The sequence below is a fragment of the Channa argus genome, chromosome 1, assembly GCF_033026475.1.
Source record: "Channa argus isolate prfri chromosome 1, Channa argus male v1.0, whole genome shotgun sequence".
Lineage (NCBI taxonomy): Eukaryota > Metazoa > Chordata > Actinopteri > Anabantiformes > Channidae > Channa > Channa argus.
The window spans coordinates 51,990,654-52,014,531 of NC_090197.1; the positions used below are offsets into that span (position 1 = coordinate 51,990,654).

Below are 23,878 nucleotides of genomic sequence, written 5' to 3' on the forward strand. Positions count from 1 at the left end.
TAATCATCACCAAATTGTCAGTTTTAGTTTGGGAAAACAGTTATAATCATTCGTGCCTTTACTGAACATACAATATATATACAAAAGTGATGGTGGAAAACATAATACCAGTGTTTTTATAACAGATTGAACCAATTTTGGTAGCAATAATCTCAGTCAAGCTCCTTCTGTAGCTGTGGATTAGACCTGCCCAATGCTAAGGAGGAATTTTGGACCATTAATACTTTCAGAACTATTTCAGCTCAGCCATATTTTTAGGACATCTCACTTGAATGGCGGTCGAGGTCATTCCAGAGTCACCTCTACTGAGTTGAGGTCTCAGCTGTGACCTGCCAACACCAAAAGGCAAATTTTATGTCACCCAAAGCAGTCTGAGGTAGATTTACTTTAATGTTTATGGTCATTGTCCTTCTGCATCATCCAGCTTCTTCTGAGCTTCAGCTAGTGGACAGCTACCCAGACATTGTCCTGTGTGATACCTTGATAGACTTGGGAATTTAGTTTCTTCTCAAGCAAGAAACGGAAACAGAATGTTGCTTTGGTATTAAAGTTCTATGCTGGTCATGGATTGGCCACACTGATAACCATAGGAAAGCCAGTATAGCTGAGATCATAAAGCGTGGGTGCACAGTTCAATAAAAGCAGATTGAAGATTGAATTATTCTATAAATCTTATATTCAGCATTGTATGATTTGTCTTGCAAATGTGGGTTATGAGAGGTGCAGAGCTCCTATCTCAGGGAGGCTGTAGATCAGAAGAAGAGCTGTATTGTAAAGAAGATTCAAAAGGCAAACAACTTTTTTGATCCCATAGGAAAATTGTGTTGCCTTGTTACAGCTGCTCTCCACGTACAAACCCCTGATCAATAACTGAGAAAACCCCAGCTAGAGGAGTAAGCATAAATGAAACAAAAACAATATTGTCAATATTGACAATTGTCAATTTGGGAGAGGGTGGGAGGGATTGTCCAGGATTTAGAGGAGTTTGGACAACATTCTCCTCTCAGCCACAGCATGCAGAGGGTCTAGCTTCTACCCCAGAACAGAACCAGACCTCCTTATTAGTTTGTCCAGTCTGTTACTGTCTGCCACCTACATATTGCTGCCCCAGCAAACCACAGCACAGAAGATGGAGCTGGCTTCCAAGGACTCATAAAACATCCACAGCATTTTGCTGCAGATGTTGAAGGACCTTTAGTCTCCTTAGAAAATACAGCCTGTTCTGTGTTTTGCTGTATATTGCTGCTGCATTAACTGACCAGTCCAAACGGACACCCAGGTATTTGTACTACGAAACTACTTCCACCCCCCTCTTCCCATATGGAGAGAGGATTGACGGGAGTCTAAGACGTTCTGAAGTCCACCACCAGTTTCTTTGTTTTACTGATGTTGAGCTGGAGATGATTGTGTTCACAGCACAGCAAAACTGTCCACCACTGATCGATAAGACATGACACAAAAGACACGACTTTTGACTCTATTGCGAGATGTTGTGCACTTTGATTGTTATGCAATGTGGCACAGGTTGTTACTGTAGTAAAGAAGTACATGTGGGCCATTATCACTTGGTCCAGAAAATTCCTCAACATCCTCCAGGAGGAGAAGCACTACTCCAGAGCGTGACGTCTAGACCGCCTTGCTAAATCTACTACCATCCCCAAACTCGACTCCGGATAAGCAGCAAAAAATTGCTACATTTATCATCCATCCATTTATTATCTTTAACCACTTGGCGGACAGGGCCAACACAGAGAGCTATACTGAGACAGACAAGCATTCACATTCACACCTACGAGGAATTTAGAGTCACCAATTAACCTAACATGCATGTGTTTGAACTGTGGGAGGAAGCTGGAGATCTCAGGTGTTCCTGGAATCTGCTGGCGCCATTCTCCCAGTTTGGCAGAGAGAGTCTCAGCCCCAAATGTTCCAATTACCACGGGTACCACAGTCTATCTCTTTTCGAATACTTTTTTCAGCCCTTGGTATTTCTCGAGCTTCTCGTGTTGTTTCGTCCCGATGTTGCTATCACTTGGGATTACTTCATCTATAACCACCACCTTGTTCCTCTGTTTGTCCACCAGTAATACTGTATGTCCAATTAGATGGCCATTGCCAGCTTGTCAGTCTGTATCCCCACAGGATGTTGCCCCTCTGTCAACCACCAGCTCAACTAACTTTTTTGAAGGTTTGTCTCATTTTGACCTTGGGACAGATGTTTCTGTATACTTTTTATCATATGTTTTGTCTTGTTTTATTGAGTGTTGGTTGTTGTGTCAGCTTGACTGTTGTTGGTTGGTTGTGTTTTTTTTTTTTGTTTGATGAAAATTAGCTTTGGTGCAAAGCATCAAATGGAGATATTTGTGTTAAATGTAATATTTGCGTTACCTTTTAACATAAAATGTAATTAAATGAAATACAGGTTTAAGTTTTAGATCACTTTTAATGAGCTGACTTGAGATGTCTTGACTTAAAATGATTTGAATGAGTGTATGACTCAAGAGGCTAGTAGTTAGTATATATCTTTTATATGTTGTATTATATATACATTTTTGTCCGTCAAAACCTTTCAGACTTTTCTGTGGTGTGAAAAAATGGATTTATAATTGGAAATTGCTGTCCACTTATATAATAAAGTCAGGGTTGTTTCTTCATGCTATTCCACGATGAAGGCTTGAGTCAGTCAGTTAAAATAATTGGAAATCTTTTGAACATAGCGTGAACTGGTGACTCAAATGAGAAGTTTAATACTGTGGTGTGGTCAGGTGATTGGGGATGCAGGTAAAGTCCAGGGTCATCTAGTGGCTGGGTGGGGGAATGGCAATTAATGGAAATTTCCAGAGAACAGGGACCTGAGGATGTTGGGAAAAGGAAGCAAAATAAGCAGATTGTGGAAAACTATGAGCAACAGGGGAAGACGGGCTCCCTGAACAGACAGGTGTAAAAGGAAAACAGATGTGTGTATAATGAACATGCTAAATTTACAGTTTGTTTTACATGTTCAGACACACAAGATAAGAAGTTCAATTGATTAACGAAACTTAAACCTGAGTTTAGGTTTCCTAAATTATTTAAATTCAAATTACTATTAATAGATTAGCATTACTTTCTATAATACTACTCCAAAGGTAGACAAATATATTCGGACATACCTAATAGCAAGTCACCCCAGCTTTGCAAAAGCTGCCATTACTATCGTTACCTGTATGATTCCTGGTAAAACAAAAATAAAGTAGAGGCTGCGGGGCCAAAAATGCAGTTTATTTGTTGACGTGGACCTTTGGGGCACGTAGCACAGCCGATGTGCATGTGTGCCCCAAGTGCGCGCAAAGAGAGAAAGCAGAAAAAGGAACCGAGTGGGGGGCCGTCCTTTCTGCAGCGGACCTGTCACACACATTATTTAGCATGAAGTCAGCCCCCCTCCCACCCACCCTCCCTACACTCTGTGCCGGGATCAAGTCTCACTCCTCCACGATCTTGATGCCTCACAACACAGAGGGAAGAAGAACATTGACGGACATTTTTTATGACTTTTCGCTGAGGAAGTTTTTGTCCATGTCACCAGCAAACCTGAGGCCAGGACACCCATCAGCCCGCAGCAAAGCTATTTGTACTTTTCACGGATTAGTTTAACATCGGGATTCGACGTAAGTCCAATTGAACGCAATTTTTTATCTCCTCTCGTTCTGTCTTCTCTCTCAATTTGTGCTTGTGCAACTGGAATCAATACACCGAGCACCTTTTTCAATTTGTGCCCAAAAGTTGCGGAATTGTAAAGGAAGGGTTTAATTAATCCCTCAAGGGCCAATCAGAAACTTTTTTTATTGCACCAGAACAAGCCTTCCGATTTTAATAGAGAGGGAAAATGTGCAATTGCAAGAGTTTACTTTTGGAATCGGTCTCCAGATGAGCAGTTTTAGATGCGGGTGAAAAGCGACATGTCAAACCATCAGACACATTTTAAAGTATTACTGCGTGTGTCGTAAGTCCAGTAATCACTACAATTTACAAACGATGTTGTCCTACATCCCCAAATCAGTCTGTCAGTCTGTTCATGTGCGCGACATGTTGGTAGGAAAAGACACTTAACGAAATGCACGATGCAGCGTTTCAAAAGTCCAGAAAAAGCCCTTTTCTACATTTTCCTGTTTTAAGCAGGAGTTGATTCCGAAATCCAGACAGTCAGCAAGAGACGGACACTGAGAAAATATGTTGAGTTCCCAAAATGTGGGGGTAGGGGAGAAAATTGATAGGTGGCAGGTGGCTGCAAGGGCCACAATAGACCGCGAACAGACCCCCCCGCCCACCACCACCACCACCACACACACACACACACACACACACACACACACACACACACACACACACACACACACACACCATGGTTAGTCGTGAAGGTTCGTTTAACAATTACATTAATAATAAAAAAAATAACAACGACAACATCATTATAATCATTATAATGGTAAAAAATGGACAGTACCAGCATCTCCCGGTCTTACTTGGCACATGCTCAACCAAGAAGGGTTGTTACACCAGCGCTTTTAAATATATTATGGAGGCATTATTAACCTAAACCGAGCCCAGTCTTGTGTACGAATTGAAAAATAACTAAAATTTAAATATTTGCTTTTATTGTGGAATTTAAAATGAAGGTATGAAATGAATCGCGGAGCTCACACTCTACGAGATGTAACGCAGAAGCTTTTGGTTTGAACTTATATTTTAACATAAAAAGGCCCAATGTTTGCTTCAATCTTTTTGCTTCCTTTTATTCAAAGTCTTCTTTACATTTTTCTGAAGCCAGCGCTGTCAATATTCTTTAATAAAACTTAAAGGCGAAGCAGATTTTGCCTCTCAGTGAGAATCACCGGGGTAGAATCTCCTCAAGCCTTCAGTTAATAGCGTAAGCTCTTTTGCATCTGAACCAGGTCAGGACATATGAAAATAAGATTTGTTTAATCGAAGTTCACGTTTGGCCTCAGGGTACAATGTAAATAATTTTAGTGGTCATGATCCAGCTGTGTTCAACAGAAGCCAGACTGAAGGCCAAGGCCTGTTGTACTGAAAGGCCAGTGGTATTTGAAATTATTTGCATGGTTATTGTTTAAATATTATTTACTGTGGCCTGTCATATTATTAGTTATCAACTTCTCTGCAAATAACAGTTCGCATTTACTTGCATATTTCTATTAAATAACAAAACAAAAAGCAATGGAAATGTTGAAACAGACTCAAATCTGCAGTATTCGGTATAAAGGGTCGACTGTGATTTTAGTTTCTTTAGGCTTAATTGTAGTTATTTTTTTTTTATCAACTACAAAAAGAAAACGTTTGCTACATGGGCCACTTCACATGTTTACATATAGCTCGTAACGGTGTAGAAAATGGACAATCATCATATTATAGGCTACTTAATTTTAGTAAACAATCTCCATTATCCGGGGCTTATCTCTATAATTATAAATTTTAGACATTTGGTTACGTTTTTTTTTTACACTTATCATATAAAATCAGTAAAATGCGGACCAATCTTTGTTAACCGTCAATAAATTCTTGATGAGGAAAAACATTTTTATTACTAGTTTATTACTAGTGTGTGCGTGGATTGGCTCAGCCAGCCAATTATTTCCGCGCTCTCTTTGCATAGAGGCAGTGATTCGGTTGCAGGACTCGGCCTCATTCCCTCAATCATATGCAAATGGCTGTTATAGGAGAGCAGAAATTAACATCTACAAACATTGGGCTGAAATTCCATCTGCCGCCTCTTCGAGCAGGCACTTAATAAGTTCTCAGACAGCAAAGTGACACACATCTTAATCAACTCTTAATCCGGGGAATTAATTCTCGACGCGTTTATGAATAATTCCCGAGCTAATGCCTGCGGTGCGTGGAAATGCAAGCAGTCTGCCATTGGCACCACCATATGGACCCGAAAATCTCCTGAAAAATTGGAGGATGGATTTTTGCTATTATTATTAGTAGTAGTACTGAATTCCATTCACCCTTAACAGAGACACGTATCTAAAACTGAACCTATTTAAACAGACTCATTTCAGAAGTATTTATTTGCTGGAAAGAGCCCCTGATTGAATTTTCGAGAGAAAGTTCACCTCAGTGAAATTCATAAGAAGAAGAATGCAACAAATACTCCACCAGTGGGGACTTTTTATGTTGCACTTATTTATTACTCCTGTCTATAACTAAGGCAACGACACTATCAACACTGCAGAGGACAATTTGTTAAGCTGAATCCACTGCCTTAAATTATTTAAAGGACCTCGTCATTGGAATTGGTATATGAAATAATATGAGAATATGTGAGATAGAGAAAGGATTTTGGAATGATGCTGAAACAAAATATGTAATGTATATGTAATATGTAAAAGATATGTAATGTTGTATATAAATATAACACCTGAAGACAACCACTTTATTTTTCTAGCCACTGAATCTGTGTGTCCGCAGTAATGTGCTGTTTGATGGTTACAGATATTGTAAAAAAAGTCAAAGACAAGCTACATATGTTTCGTTCGGGCAGAACTGTCTGAAAACAGCGACGTTTAAAATCGAGCTGTGAACCGTTGTAATGATTCCGGAAAAGATCTGAGCACCTGGCTCCTCTCAGTTCCCCGCCACAGCTTCATAGGCTCCTGAGGTAGCAGCCACTGTGACTGGTTGTTGCTGAGCCCCAAATAATCGTCAGCAACTACTTTTTTGTGTGGGGGACATGAAACATGCATACAGCAGCAAGCTCTCACGCGAACTTCCTATTTTCTTTTTCTATGGTCCATCGACCCACAGTTGCAGTGGCCTACTGCTGTAGTCCCACTTTGCCAGATGGCTAGTACACCACAGATTATTCTTAAAGCCATCGGATATATGTTTTATTGAAATTATAGTCACCTGCTGACTTATGCAAACCAGTCTTTCTTCGGTTTCTGAACAGGAGGCCTCAGCATTAAGAGCAAACAGTACAAGTTTACAACAGAACGTCAGGTGGGTGGGGAGATGGAGGTGGCTGTATCAGGGCCTCCACTGCTCCAGGAAACAGTCCGAGCTGCCTGGGCCCGTTGATATTCCCTGTGGTATATACCAGAACAGATCAAGTTAATCTTTGATTTGCATAAACTTATTCTGGGGTTTATTTCACGCTGGGATGTAGCAGCACTGAGGAGAACTTAATATCAACACTCCGACTATTTAAGTAATAAAGTAGGCTACTTCAGTTGTCAACTGAGCTAATCATCCTCCCTAGATACCTTAGAGATAACACATCACTAAGAGGGACAGGACTTTGGAAATATAATCACCTGGAGCCTGTGATGTTTATGTGTGTGTACGGCTTGTATGGGTGGTTGGGTGTGTGCTTTTTGGGTGGTGGGGGTGGGTGGGGCACTGACACCTTGTAGTGGACAAAATGATTGGCTTGCATCATCCACACGCCCCTAGCTGCCAAGTCAGCCGGCCTGTGCAACAGCCCTCTGGCCTCTCTCACATTTATATTTCCAACCGAGCTACTTCTAAAAAAGAAAACTTTTGTTGCTTTTTTTCTGTTGCTTTCACCAAAGGGAAACCTCGTTTTAGGCTGATTCAAAAGAACAAACGAATCCTACAAAACCAACCAGATTTGCAGTCAGATTTGTATCCTGCCCATAACAATTTTTCATAGAAAGTTGTGAACATGGCACCGCTCTCTCAGATGAGGCTCGCTGAATTGTCAGATTAGGACTGTACAACTCCAATACAACATTAGAGAAATGTAAGAGTCTTGTTCAAACACACAAAACCCAGTAAGCTCCAGAAAAGCCAACAAATTAACTAAAATTAAAATAGTAGCTCACATTTTACATCCACCCACAGATATAAATTTCGATTCAGTGGTTATTCTACTGAAAAAAACGGAATACAGTATTTGAGTAGTTCTGAACCAGAGGAAAAATAATCTTTCTGACCCACAAATCAACTTCAACCCACAAATCCATGTCCGAGGTTTATAGATATAAAGCCAAAACTCAGAGGCAGCACGCTTAGTGAAGTAATCACTCTTCTGGGGGGCTTGACCTTATCCTCACTCCAAGTATCTAAGGGATGCAATGGAAGCCTCTGGAATATCTAGTTCATGTCTTCTCAACTTTTTGGAAACGCTTCTGTTTGATGGGTTTTTATGAATTTCGAAACTAAGTTTAGGTGAATGATACATTCGGAACATTCACTGCCAGTTTTAGGCTGCTTCGGCTTTTCAGGTTTGGTCAAACGTGAACTTTCCATGTTGATTGTGAAGGCTCTATTATTATTTTTTATATCTCTTTAGTGCTTGTAGCTGTTAAATTTCATTTTATGGGAGACCACAGACTGACTGACTGATCATTCTGATGACCATTAAAAGCTACAGCACTTACAGGTTTTCTTCCCAGATGTTGGTGACAATTAAGGAAAACATTCTGTCACTGATGGTTTAGCAATTTAATGGAGGAATTTAGAGCCAAATGTAAATCACAGCAAAACATATCTGTAAAGATTTTATTTTTTATACTCTAATATTCTTGTTGGAGTGACGCACAAAATATTATCAGCAGATGGTTCATGTGGGCGTTGAGGTCAACAAAGAAGATGACTTTTCTACGGGAACTGGTGTTTGAGTCCAGGGTGATTTGTTGCTTTATGGTAACAACTCAAGTGACGTGTGTTATATGATGTATATCATGAGTCATGTGTCACATTCAGTGTATAGAAGCAAAACCTCAACATTGTAAGAGCAACAGTCATGTTGTTTTTGTAACTAGGTGACAGAGGGACAGTCTCACACAAGTTGCTGCCAGAACAGAGTTTATGCAAAGCTCCATTTTCCCCAAACGCACTACAACGCCAAGTCGGTGTTACCAGAATAAAACGCTGTTTTGGAAATGCTATATTACTATGTGTGTGTGTGCGTGTGTGTGTGTCCATGTGCATGGGGTGCAGTTTTATTTTGGGAGAGGGGCCAAATTTGCGAGAAAAAAGATTAATTTTGTTATGATGTAGATGTCGAAGACACCATGGTTATGTTGGGAGGTGGGTGTTTTAATGATCTGACGCTTAAATTCGACAATTGTACACAAATTACACAAGGAGGCTGCGGTACAGTAGTTAGTGTTTCTCTAAAGAAATCATCTTGCATTTGCAATTAGACATAATCAGTGAATTTGATTTAAACCTAAATAGAAAATAAATATTGTAAATGATATGTATCCCTCCTGAATTCTAACTGGATGATGCGTCACTGGAATAAATGCAGCGCTGTTAAAAGAGGGAAAATTCAGCAACTCTGACAGAAAGTCCGACTGCAAAGTTCAGCCCAGTTGAATAATGTGTTGTTGGTGTAAGTAGCGAGTGGGTTGTTAGATGCCATGCAACGCTCTGAACAAACCCACTTAACCCCTCCCACCCTCGAAGCTTCAGATTTAACCCCAGCTTTAACCCCTCACATGTGACTGGCACATAAAGCACTGGTGTGGTAGCAAACAGACTGTGAGCGAGCTCAGTCTCAGGGGCAAACAGAGGTGAGGAGTCACAAATACCCTCTTCTCTGAAAATCTAAATCAGTGTCTTCTAAGTATAAAGCTTGTAACTACAGCAGTGACTGCACACAGAGGGACCTGGCATCTAAACACTCAACAGGGATGGTTAAACCTCTCCTCACACTGAGTGTTTGATTTTCAGAGATTAGGTTTTTAAATCTTTAATGACATAAGGCTACAGCACACTACAGTGACTTTAAGACTTTTCTCTAACCTGGTAAACTTTAGGTTTTACTCCCTGATTCCCCAGGAAATGAAAAGTAAATAGAACAGGTGGGCAAACAGTGATTTCACATTGACTTTAGGTGGGCTGAGCTTTTACTCTATGCCTGCTTTATCCTGTTTATTCCCCCATAAATATTCATTTTATATTTGTATGTCTTCACTTTTTATTACTTCTTATGTCTAATAGATCTGATTTGATCTGACTCCATATCACAGATGTAATAATGAAGTCACATAAGAACATCATGAGGCTAATTTTAGGAGCAAACTTTTGAGGCTTTTTGATCAAGTTGCCAAATACAGACAAATACTATACTTGATTTTGACTTTGAGAGGCTCCAACGGTTTTTGAATAAACCCTTTTTTAGGGCTCTATTGAACAATAGTTTTAACTCAGTGGCTAAAATTTTGCTATTATGTAATTTAGCAATACCTTTATTGTTCTCCCCATGTAGCTTTTAATAGTGCAGACACTCTTTAGCCTGTTCTTCCTTAAGACTTTAGTTACATTAGTTTTCCAAAGCTTAAATATTTTAGTATGTTTTTTACTAGAAAATTTGTACAAAATGAGGTATTGATGAGGGCACAACTCATATGTCGTTATGGTGAGTAACTGTAAAGATGTTAGGGACGAAACACAGGAGGCTGAAACTGGCTGCTCATTAAGTGGAGTGATGCTGTAACACTGCTGTAGGACTGAGCGGAAGAAAATGCGGGGGGAGCGTAATGTTAGTAGTTAGAGGGATGTTAGAAGCCCACTGTGATTCAAAAAAGGCAGCCTCATTACCACAGACACACCTGCGGTACAATACAAGGTTGACGACACTGGGCCAACCTGAATCCCGGGATAGTGGAAAAGAAGGACTAGGGACCGAGCAGAGCAGCTAGTCTTCATGCAGAATCCTTACTGGTTTCCTGATTAGGCTAAATTACGCGATGAGAATATTATTAGGGGAATAAATCCAAATAAACCGCCCAAGGAAAAAGGCTAAAATAAGTAACAAGCTTCTTTTTATTAGAAATCCTGCCACCACTACGCGCTAATACATGTAGGCCTGGTGATGACATAATATAATTGGGTGGTGGCATTTGGATTAGGCCACAATAGCCTGATGTTGATTTTGACACACCGCTGGGAGGACGAAGCCTGACATGTCTCTTTGTATCTGCCTGCAGAGCCTGGTTATGGATTTTAATCTGCTGACAGACAGTGAAGCCCGCAGCCCGGCACTGTCGCTCTCGGATTCCGGGACTCCGCAGCACGACCAGGGATGCAAAGGCCAGGACAACAGCGGTCAGTTAACACCAACACCACCATCTGCATTGTGCTCGCATCTCTACATCCATACAGACTGTACGCTGCACCACGAAGGATGTCGTGTTTTGCGCGGTGCACCAAGTAAAAAAACGATTCGTCTTCCCATAAGTATTAACGCAACTTGACGAATCAGAGAGGAAACATATTCATTGTATTATTATCAACTAATAATAATAATAATAATAATAATAATAATAATAATAATAATAATATCCCAGTTACAGAGATGGAATAAATGAATCATTTACGGTTTGGACACAGTCTGGAGTTTGCATGTTGTCCCTGTGCCTGCGTGGGTTTGCACGGTCATCCTTCAGACCAGAGACAAGTACTTGGACGGATTTAGTGGCAGTGGTTTTCTCTCTCTCTGTTTTCTGGCCCTGTGATAGTCTGGCAGCCTTTTCACGGTGAACCCCTCGTCTTGATCAAGCAGTAAAACGATGATGATGATGATGATGATGATGATGATGAGACTTGTGAGAGTATCAGTGATAACGCGCCATTAACTAAGTTGTTTTGAGCTCACACTTGAACACTTGAAGAGGAATCAAGTGCGACCTGATGCTAAGTTCCTACGAGTCTTTACGCCTGTTCGGAGGTTGAAGCCTATTTGTCTCAGTTTCTCTGACACTGACTTCAGACTGCGACGTTTTCACACTCGCTTGATGGGCTGTAATAACATATAACTCATCTGACTTTGAATATGAAAATGAATTGCAAAAGAACGAGCTCTGTCTCCCGAGAGCATCCGACCGAGAGCGGGACGGCTTGATTAACCTATTTGATCATCTCCGGCCTGCAGCCTACTTTATTTCAATAATTTACATATGATTATCAACAAATCAAACCATTGCGCCGCGATTTATGGTAAACTGTTGGACAAATATAGACTATTCCATAGGGATATTACGTTTCTTATTGGTGAATTAAAATGAAATAAAAATACATTTTCAGTTTACCAGCCTTTTTCAGAAGAAAATCCGTGAAAGGATTTTGCTTCGCTGTCGCCGACGTGTTTTAGCAGAAGTCACACAAAATCTTACCGCAGGCCTAAATGCGTCAAACGGGACTTGTAGTGATAGTTGTGTCTTTTCAAGTGATGGTCTGATAATCTGTTATATTACCTGATCCCCGCAGCTGGTCTAGGTAGGTAGACCAAGTGGTGGATTTTCCTAACTCTGTGAGTCCTTTACACGCTGTGTTATTGGACCCATCAGTCCTAAGTAACCAGACTCCTGTGGTAATAAATGCGCGGAAACCTGTTAAATACTCTAACGTGGCCTTTGCTGCTACTTAGATTTTTCAAGGAGGAAGAACGTGAATTTAGTCTGAACTCATTTAGTCTAAAAGTCAGACCAACTCGGTAATTCTTACACATGTCCCAGCTGCATTTCTTTCTCAGAAATATTTATTTTCTATAATAAAAACCATGTGGATGTGGACTACGTAAAGGTAGTAAGGATGCAAAATTGCTTACTAATTACCTAATTATTAATTTTAGTTTTAAATCAACAAATTATATTAACGGAATGATGATTTTACAAAGCATGGGATGTTTTATTATTGCTCAATATGTTGTCATGAGATATGGTAAAACTATAGTGTTTTGTTGATTAAAAATTAATAACATGAAACAATCTAAAAACGGGTTCTTTCTACTGTAGCCCGGGGCCTAAACGATAGAGCTGAGTCGTTCATTCTCGACATAATTACTGCTAAATAAAAAGAACAATTGATAATTTTTTGGCCATTAAAGTGAAGAAATTAAAATATGAAAAAAAAAAACAAATTATAGGTTTTAGACACGTTCATTTCTGGTTTTCAGTCGAAGTTGTAAAGTAAAGAGATGCGTGCATTTGGCTGCAGCACCTGCGAATTGCTGGCTATGGGCCATTTTGCTCAGTTCTTTCACACACAGTATATTCCAGCAAATAATATGTCCTGAGGCAAAATGCAGAATGAATGCGTGCGCACAAAACGTAATGTAGTGGTTTTTACCCACAGGTAAAAGTGGGGAGAAGGCTGCACCTGGTTTCCTATAGTCAGCTGTGGGTGAAATGATTATGGGGACATAAAAATAATATGAGAGACCAAACCTTCCTATTAAACATTGTTTTTTCCGCTCGTTTCTTTTGAGCGATCCGCGTCTTTGTTTTTTCAGCCATTGTTTCTTGTCAGTGGTATTTTACTTGAATCCTCAACTGTGACGCAGCCAACTTCATAATCACTTTCAGCTTTCTCCCTTAACCTTCCAGCGTCTTCTGGACATTAAACGATGAATACTGAATATCCGAGCGACCCCGCTTTGTGGATTCATGTGTCGCAGCGTCAAACGCCAGCAGCCAAACCTACAGTACAGGAGCAGTCGCTTGTCAGAGAAGCTCGCTGATGCAGCACATTCAGCGAAACTGCGCTTCGTTTTAGCCCCTTTTCACAATGACACATCTAACACATAATGATCGATATGCTAATGCACGTCTCATCCCATTTATGGCGAACTGTGGCGGTGCGTGCACTCCGTCCCTTAGTACCTGCGTCCCTGTACGTTCTTTGGCACTTGGCTTCTTAAAGCCTAGTGAAAGCATCTTTATCCTGAACAACACGATTTCCGAACGCGGGCGAAACAAAATAATTTCTTCCAGTTTATTGTGGCCCTTTGTTCCCGTTTATAATGAACACAGAATGCAACCTTACATCTGGAGTTATAGCGGAGTATAATGTGACTGCAGTGGCTTTCAACACCAAGTGGACGCCTGTGCCCCAGGCAGGGACAAGTGTACTGTCTTACACCCGTGGCAAAATAGCCTGTTTGTGTTTTTATAAAAAAAGCTTTCTCTCTGGAAACAAAGGCACTATTTCAGTAAAAACTGACTTTGATTTTACCCTTAAGAGCAAGTGTGGCCCCCTGCTTTATATGACCTGGACCTAAGTATCTCTACTGTTATGCGCAGTCAGCAGTGCCCTGAAGGGACTGATTATGTGTGTTCACATATTCCGATTTCTTCCATTATTCCATATGTTGAAAAGTATTTTTTTTTTAAAAGCCTCTTATGGTTGTTATCCAGGTTAAAGCTCTCTCAGATACTGACCCGAAACGACTCTGTTATGTCGGCACTTTACCAGTCAGATTGCTGTTATTGTTGGTGAGTGCATCACTCAGAAAAGGCCAACCCTTCCCTCTGTATTGTGTTATAGACTTTGGCCTTAAGTGGCAGCCTAGGCAGTGTCAGTTTACTGCCAGATAACAGGCCTTGCTTGGCCCTTATTGGTTTTGCTGGTGGCCCTGTGGAGCCTCTTTTTAAACCCCACTGATCATTTCAAACAGCTCAGAGAGAACTAAGCCCTCGCCAAACAGAGCCCAACCTGCCCCAGCCACAAAAGCTTGATCCCACAGGATTAGCTAGCCAACTAATTTCACTTCTTTCTGTGAGGTCCTCAAATTTTCAGATCTAGCAGAGAGGAGTCCTAGCAGACATAACATGGATGTGTGGTCCTTCAACCTCACTGTGCTGCGGGACAAAGGCAATCACTCACTGGTCCTGCACAGCTTTGAATGTGTGTTTGGAAGAATTATTTCTTGGCAACAACACAATTCGTCCTTGTCATTTTCTAATCCATGTGATGGAGGGATTTCAGATGGTGACTGAGCTAATGATATTATCCAGTCAATTTCAGCAGGGATCGGATAGTACTAGTGAAATCCAAGGTGAAAGGTGTCGAAAAGCTGTGTTGTTTAACAGAATCCGAATATGGAGGCTTTCGAGGTGCTGACACTTATGCTTTTCTAGGCAAACCTGGGCAATTAGATTCGGGCACAAACACAATAAAGGAAATGTTCAGTTGGCAGCTGTACATGCACATAAAATCTGCCCCAATACACTTGTTTTTTTACTCAATGCACAACAGGTCAGGTGAAAAACAGCAGTCAGAGCATATAAGTGGAGAACGTAGGAGAACAAAGCACTAATTATTCTTGTTATTGTTATTTATCTAGTGTTTTCTCTTTGATCAAATAAACCAAAAAATATAAATGTGGTTTAAAAAGTCGCCCTTGTAGGTTTTCCCTAAGTTTTGATGTGTATACTTTTTTGTAAACTGCAATCTTTAAGGTTAATCATGAACTATAATGCTTATCGTGTATCCTGCCTCCTCTCACTTATCTACTTATCCAACCAGCAGCAGTGACTTTATAAAAAAAACATTTTCCTGTATTTACGCAGACAATGAAAAATCCCACCAGAACCAGCTGGATGAGTCTAGCACAGAAGATGGCTCTCTGAAGAAAAAGCAGCGGCGGCAAAGGACTCACTTCACCAGCCAGCAGCTCCAGGAGCTGGAGGCTACTTTCCAGAGAAACCGCTATCCTGACATGAGCACCAGGGAGGAGATTGCAGTGTGGACCAACCTCACTGAAGCCCGGGTCAGGGTAGGTACACACACTCAACCATGGTCCCTCAAGGTAATAGATTCCAAAGCACGATCAGCATCTGATCCTATCTGCTTGGTGTTAAATTATCCATCTATCTAAAACTTTGGTCGACAGCAGTTTCCAACTGCCAAGACAGTGGTGTGATGCACAGATTGTGACTCTTGAAGATTTTCATTGTCTCCTCATTGTGTAGGAGAAGCCACCATCAGCACAGTGGAAATGGGTTAACAAACCAGACCCAAACCAAACCCTTAAAATGGAGTCCGCTCTAAAAAAAGTTCATTTTCTTTTATGTTAAATTTCAAAGATATTTCTGACAAAGTGTCACTGTGACTGCTGGATGTATGAATATGATGATTGTATGAATGTATCAATATGATGATTAGCCTATAAGTTAATGTTGTTATGGTAAATGTTCTGCACTTATATAGCGCTTTTCTACCTACTGGTACTCAAAGGGCTTTAAACTGCTTCTCATTCACCCATTCGCACTCACAATCTTAAACACATTGATGGTGAAGCTGCTATGCAGCTGCCCAACACTCACCGCCAGCAACTAAGTTGGGGTTCAGTATCTTGCTCAAGGCCACTTCGACATGTGACCGGTGGAGCTGGGGATCGAACCAACCACTGCAGGATTGGTTGAAGAACACTCTACCTCCGGCATCACAGTCTCTTAGAAAACATCAAAGGAACATTTATGGCAAAGACAAGTCATTGTAATTATTTAAAATAAGGGCTAAAGTTACCTAGTGACTAGGTCTGGACGAAAAGCAACACATCTGGTAAAGTCTGAACAGATTGCAACCAAGTCATGTACAGACAGGTGAATAATCCAATACATCATAAATTATTAGTTAATTTGATCTTGTATTATTAATCTCCATCTGCAAAAAGTAACTCTAAGTGAATCTGTAAAATAAATGTAGTGTAGTAAAAGTCCAATATTTTCCTCTAAATTGTAGTAAAAATAGCCTAAATAAAAGTAGTGCAAAGTACTTGAGTACATAAATTTACTCAAGTGCTGCACCTATCAAAATTATTATATTATCTTTACAATTTCTAAGAAATAATCTAGAAATATTCTATTATTATTCCCAAAAGCTCAATAGTCTAACTTGTCCAGTTGTATGCATTTTGTTGTACTGAGGCCTCAGATTGCTGTATATTAATCAGGTTCCACGAATGTAACTGCAAGAAAAAAATATGATTCCCAAATGATTAAAAATGATGAAAAAACCATGTCGAAAAGATAATAAGCAGATATCATGTTTTATTCTCTTCCAACAAAGTTTGACTCCATATGCTAAACCTAAATGTCAAAGGTGCAGGAGAATGCGATCACAGCCGGTGGACTGTAGCTATATGGAGCAGGAGGACACAGTCAGATGGATGACAATACAGTTGTTAGCTCGCCTGGCAAGTAATGGATCAAATTAATGTTGGCTGGATGAAAGGTCACATAGCGTGCACTCTTGGTTATTTTGAAAGGATACACATTGTCTCAGTCCTCATGTCTGTCAGCGGCCCTTCCAGCTCCTGCTCGTTGGCAAATTACTGCATACATGCCCAAAATACATCACTTATCATCTTAATACATGTGATTTCTCACAAGGCTGTTGTAAATCACAAAGACCTCCAACCACTGCTACCTGGTTGTAATGATCAAATACTGTGTTTGTAAGTATTTTACATAGTAACTGGGCGATTTCAATTTCAGATTCTTAATGCATTTCACTAACATAGTTTGGGATTATGACTTATTGTGTGTCGGCTGCTGGAAAACAATTGCAGTTTTCTCAGTTTCAAATCAAATGTACGGTGAAGAGAGAAGTGAGACATTGTGAAGCGACTGTGTGTCCAGTGCTTATCAGCCTCCTTTGCTGATGTTAACAATATTTAGTCGGGTTCTGCCACAGAGAACTGAAGTTATCACGTCATGTCTGGGCTCATCCATTAGCATCAGTTTTCTGTCATTGTGCACTAAAGAAAATAGCAGCATAAACACAGGACGCAGGGCAACGTTCGTCCACACGCCCTGCACAAGGTCTGTACAAAATTCCCCGCAACTCATTCAACAACTCTAGAGATATTTTAGTCTTGAAGCAGACAGTGCTGTTGCCACATCACTAGTCAACATGGTGCTCAAGATTCCTACAGCACTGTGCTTTGATGGTGACACCATCCTATTGTCTTTTCAACAGTAGGGACAGGGAGACTGGTCAGAAGTGAAAGACGGACGTATGCAATGCAGCCACTGGGAAGTTCTCAAAGAAAACTGACTCCAGAACACACATGACCCGAGACTGGAGTATTAGCTTTTCAGCATGACTATGATCCACGGAGCACAGCTAAGACAGCTATGAAGTGGCTTCAGGACAAGTCTCTGTGGAAAAACCTGAAGATGGCAGTTGGCAGACACTTTCTCTCCACTTTGAAGGAGCTTAAGAGACTTGGCCAGAAAGAATGGGATAAACTGCCCAAAACATACGTGTGAAAGGCTTGTAGAGACTTTGAAATGAGGGCCTGAGTATGTTCTCCCTTAGGAACTCAGAATCTCACATTTTCAAGCATGTCTGAATTATTGAGACAGACCTGCTCAGAGTACTTATCGTCCGACTTTGAACCCACTAGACATTAACAGTTGATATACAATAACCCAACCATGTAATTGTTTATCAAGTAGAAATTAAATCCACTTGATCAGAAAGAGAACTGATGGTGATACACAGTATATTCTTTGTGAACAGACAACACTGCGCATTAAATGTTTTACAAGGATTAAAAAATTCAACATTTGATACTAAATTATTTTCATGTAAAACCAACACACTATTCCAGCACTAAAAGAGTTCTTCCTACAAGATTAAGAGATGATTGACTATTTTGTCAGATACTAATTGGATCTTTTTTAGCATCCACAAATGAAAGGTTTCTGCGTTAAATCCTTCAACTTAGACTTTCAACTAAAGTTTAATCCAACTCATATCCCCCAAATATAGGACCATAAAATGACAAACGTGAACCTTCCCTGACATTTCTTTCTTTGGGATGTCACAATCCAAATAAGTCAGTGATTAGTTTTAATAAGCTTTGCCTAAAAGGGCTGTATATGTTATAGCTCACATTGCTGTCTGGGATCATGACGTGTTTCAAAAGTCTGAATACTTGTGTACACACAATATTACTGAAAGAATTTTAGAGAGGTTCTGTTTAGAGGTGTTTTACAATTAAACTGGATTTATTTGGTATGTTAAAAATGATTTCGTCATTTACTTGGTTTTCCCGTGGGAACGTATTTATCTAAATTGTACTCACAGCTCTGAAAAGATCTCATGCTTATAATTCATGTTTCAGGTCTCTTGAAGTCTCAGTTGGTCCATGACTAACTGGCTGTGTAAAGGTCAATGTCATCTAAACTTTTTCTAAATTTCCTTCACCACTAAACTATTTTTACTTTCCATCAGCTTTTAATAGGCAGGCACAGGGAGAACATGCACCTCTACAGAGCCTGGCAAGAAGGTGGCTTCAAATCCAGGACCTACTTTCTGTGAGATTATGGTGCTAACCACTGAATCACAAAGCCATGTCTGTGTCCACAAACATCAACTGACAGCAACAGGTTTAACTTAAAAGCCAAACGAGAGCAATGCAAAGCCAAATACTTTACCAGAGACGTTTGACTGATGTGCTACATTAATGCAAAAACACAGCATGGAGATAACTGACTAAGGTGCCGACAGGCAATGCTCTTCTGACAAATCAAGTGATTACAAGAGTCATAATTGGAATAATTTATCACAATTTCTCAAAGCTTTTTCTAAAGAGCCATGTGCTATATTTGCTAAGAAAATGCATGCAATGCTCACATCTGTTATTTATTACTTTGAAATATGCTTCTGTTTTTCTCTTTAATATGACAGAAAGGAAGTTCTATTCTATTGTAATCGAATGAGCTCCTGGTTTGAGCTGTGGAAGTCGGTTTATCAGATCATAAAACGGGTTAAATGTTTGCTGAAATGTAATCACAATTTAAACAATGCAACATTTTTAATGAAGAGACAAAGTTAAAGGTCAATACGTTTTTAGATGAAGCTGAAAACGGATTATTAAAAACATGGGTCTCACACAGACTGGCCCCTGATAAGTTCACGTCTTTCTCAACTTGTCTCAAGCCTGTTTTGTTCACTAATCGACATTATAGTATACAGATATCCGATATAAAAATATTTCATATTCCATCATAGTTACAGCAACGCAGCTGATAAATTAAAGTGGAAAAGTGCTTCATTAAACTGTACATAGAAGCTGTACAACGAAGTTGCATTGGATGGAGGGTTAATCCTGAGCCGCTGTGACTTTTCTCATGAAGGTACTTTTGTACTAGTTAATTGTTCATTCACGATTATCTCAATGAAAAACAAATCATTGTTGTATTTTGCCATTTCAAAACAAGTGGAAGTAAACGTTTGGAGCCAATTGACATGTAGACGTACATACAGAAAAGGAACAAAACAAAAAAAAGGCCATAGCCACGACTTTCCTTTGGTTAGACAAGTCTTCACATTTCCCAGATGGCCCATGTTCACCTTTAGGAAATCGTGTCCAAATGACCCCAGGCTGCTAAATAATAACCACACATATGTGTACATATGGTTCAAAGTTATTCCTCTTGTTACACAGAAGACTTCAAAAGATCAAGGCTATTTTATATTTTTTAAGTTGAATTTTTTCTGTAAATTAAATTGTTATTGACCCAATAAAACCCTCAAAGCATCTGAGCTTTCTGTATTTGTATTTTTCTCTTGGTTCTTCTCCCTGGTTTAAGGTGGTTGGGGTCCAGAAAAGGACGGGATGTCGGAATCAAACCACACGTACATTGTTCCGATGTGTTTTTAATGTTTAAACTGTTATTTCATAAATAAAAGCTAATAATGCGGTTTTTATGTCACATAGGTATGTAGAACGAAATATTCTAAACTAGTCTGCAAATTGTCAAAAATATTACATTTCTTTCTCCTTATTTTCTCAGGTATGGTTTAAAAACCGACGTGCCAAGTGGAGAAAGCGGGAGAGAAACCAGCAGGCAGAGTTATGCAAAAATGGCTTTGGTTCCCAGTTTAACGGACTCATGCAGCCCTACGATGACATGTACACAAGCTACTCCTACAACAACTGGGCCACAAAGAGCTTAGCAAGCAGCCCACTCTCCGCCAAGAGCTTCCCATTCTTTAACTCGATGAATGTAAGCCCATTGTCATCCCAGCCCATGTTCTCTCCTCCCAGCTCCATCCCCTCCATGAACATGGCCTCCAGCATGGTGCCCTCAGCAGTGGCTGGAGTTCCCACAACTGGGCTCAACAACCTGGGCAACCTCAATAACCTTAACAGCCCCACAGCACTCAACTCAGTAGCAGTGACTGCGGCCACTTGCCCCTATGCCACCACAGCGAGTCCCTACATGTACAGAGACACCTGCAACTCCAGCCTGGCCAGCCTGAGGCTCAAGGCCAAGCAGCACACCAACTTTGCATATCCAGCAGTGCAGAACCCTGTGTCCAACCTGAGCCCCTGCCAATATGCTGTGGACCGGCCAGTATGAAGACGAGGTTCTTGACACATCCCTTGACCCAAATGACCAGCTTTAAGTCTACCGTTATCCTCCTACCTACATCTCTACAGTTTCATCCCTATTCTACCTAATATGCTGCAGACTGACAGATCATATTTAGATGGTACACTGTGAGAATAATGTTCAACACTGATCCAACAAATAGACACTTTAATAGAATTCTCTCCACACTGTGTGACGTCACTGAACTGACCAATGGTTAAAGGATTTCTAAAGATTATTCATTATCATTTGTTCCTTCTTTTCAACTGCACGAGCGTAAATCTAAAGCCGAGGGTAAATAAAACACTAAATGGTCTGGTGGTCAACATCTTGGCCCGAAAACATCAAATGTGATCTTTGCTACTGTTGGGGAAAATGGACATCTGGTTGTATTGCAGGAGAAATGGAGGATGTACATAACAGACTTTTTTTTTTTTTTTCGGTTTTATATGTTGCAAGAAATATATGAAAAACGTAATACTTTAAAGATGACAAAATCATTTTTTTCAAAGGCAAAGCCCCCAAGACGATGTAGTATGAGCACAACCTTTAAGAACTTTACACCTTCACAATTCTTGCTTCTTGGAATGTTATCTGTCAAAGGTCAACATGGACAGGTAAACAGGGCAATACTGGAAACTGTTTGACACGAAGAGTAACACACACACTCACACACACACATCAGCAAGAGTATCAGCAAGATTTTTCAAGTAAATCTCTGAAAAGCCATTGACCATATAGATTTGTGGTGTTATACAACAGGAGTCCATGACTGTAAACATTGTATGTACGAGTGCAGTTGTTTTAACAAAAAAACACGCTTTTTTCCTTGGTGTAGCCTGCTTTGTCTCATTAAAGAACCAATTAAAAGATCAATTTTTCTGATCTACCAGTGGACATTGAATGGAACAGTACTATGTCCTATGTTATCTTTAGAGCCTGTGACATGGAGCAAAATGTTCTCACAACAATGAGCATGATGCTATGGAAACCTAGATTCACCTCCATGGCAACACTTACGCAACAATCAACAATAGTAGGCTGGTGGTACAGGGGGTGGTGGCGATGGGGTGGTGGTGGGGTGGGGGGGTGTTAAAGATGTTTCTAGCGACTGCTCACTGATATGTTTGACCTACACTCCGCACACTATCAGGTAACACTGTGGGAATTCACAAAGGGCCCAGGCAGAAGTACAGCCAGATTACATAAGAGCCTCAAGGAGCAAGGTGTCCCAGTGGAACCACAAATGAGGGGTTAGCAGTCCATTAATCTCTATCAGCCCTGCCAACTGTTTATTGCGCTCACATTTCCATGATTGTTGTTTTTTTTGTTTTTTTTTTTATTGACAGAGCTTTTTTAGTTTATTTTTAAAAATCACTTTTTGAATCACTTAGTTTTATAGTCGGAGTTTGCAGCCATGTGACAGCAAAGCAGGACGTTGGACGCGTGCTTTAAAAACACTAACCGTGCTTTCTATGACGTTTGAAACAAACACAGCCATAACATTGTTTTTTTTTCCTGTTACTGCTCAACAGAATGCAATATGTCTATGCAAGTAGAATTAGAAGTAGAATAGCTGATCATAATTAATGCAAAATTTTATCTAAATGGCTTAAAAAATAACCAGCTGGAGGAGAGAGGACATTTAAGTTAGAGGAATTTAGAGAATATGCTGCAGCTTTTAGGGAATAAACTCTAACACATTTGTTTACATTACATTTAGATGAAGCCATTTTGATGGTATCAGTATGACATGACAACCAAAATGTGAAATTTATCGATGCAGTACATGTAAAAGTGATGTGATTTGGACGTCCGGCTGTCAAACATGGTTTACCTGAGCAGAGAGGCTGTTAACCCACTTATACCATGGCTACTTTCCAATTTAATTCCATACATAGTTCAACTGGTAAAAACATTCAAATTTATTTAAACAATTTTTTCTGTGGCCTGTGAAAATTCTGCGAAAACAAATCCTCTAGTTGCTGTCAATATCGGGAAGTAACACATCAAACATCAACAATGAGAAAGCTCTTTCTCAACCTGTCAGCCACAGTCGAATAAATGTGTTGCACCTTTTCCTGTGTCTCTTTCACACGTTTATCTGTGAGTTGTCCAAGTCTTGACTTTTTGCAGCTTTGCTTCCTCTCTGGCTTTACCTCTTTCTACAAAGTTGGTTGATTTTGTGGATATTAATATAAAAATGATGCATGACAACTTTGTGTGGTTCTCACTGCAAAGCGATTTATCATGTTTTTCCTTTGTTTGCGGTTACACGAATAAACCTAAATCCAAGTTGTTTAGCTGAAGTTCAGCTCTGCTGTCTGTACATGTACAGTACTGTACATACGAGTCCAGTCAAACACCCTATTGGTAAAAGTTAAGTCTAAGTTAAGACTGAGTCGAAGTTAAGACTGAGTCTAAGTTAAGACATATCTTTGAACCAATCAGAGTCCCGACTTTTGGTGGCCATGGTATAACACATAATGCATAAATTCAATTTACTGGCTTTTTTCCAAAGGTGTCAACTAGTTAGTGGCAAAAGTTTACATCTCCCTACTTTAAAATGTCAACAGTAAAAAATATATTTTTTTAAACAATATAATATTTATTACACACTTAGTTATTGCAGAAATATAATCAGACATTAATTATAGTTACATTTAAATAAATTTATCAAGAGGAATGCAAACTTTGGCGTCACAGGTAGCCTGGGCTTCGAGATTGCGATT

The 23,878-nt window shown here is 39.9% G+C and overlaps 1 protein-coding gene across 1 annotated transcript; it reads left to right on the forward strand.

The window, feature by feature from the left end:
* The first annotated feature begins 3,430 nt into the window (after positions 1 to 3,430).
* pitx3 (paired-like homeodomain 3) lies at positions 3,431 to 22,202 on the forward strand. The gene is made up of 4 exons (XM_067475748.1): positions 3,431 to 3,647; positions 10,962 to 11,079; positions 15,324 to 15,529; positions 20,565 to 22,202. Exons 2-4 carry the CDS (start codon positions 10,971 to 10,973, stop codon positions 21,132 to 21,134), a joined length of 885 nt encoding a protein of 294 aa, XP_067331849.1. The 5' UTR covers positions 3,431 to 3,647; positions 10,962 to 10,970; the 3' UTR covers positions 21,135 to 22,202.
* The last annotated feature ends 1,676 nt before the right edge of the window (positions 22,203 to 23,878 follow it).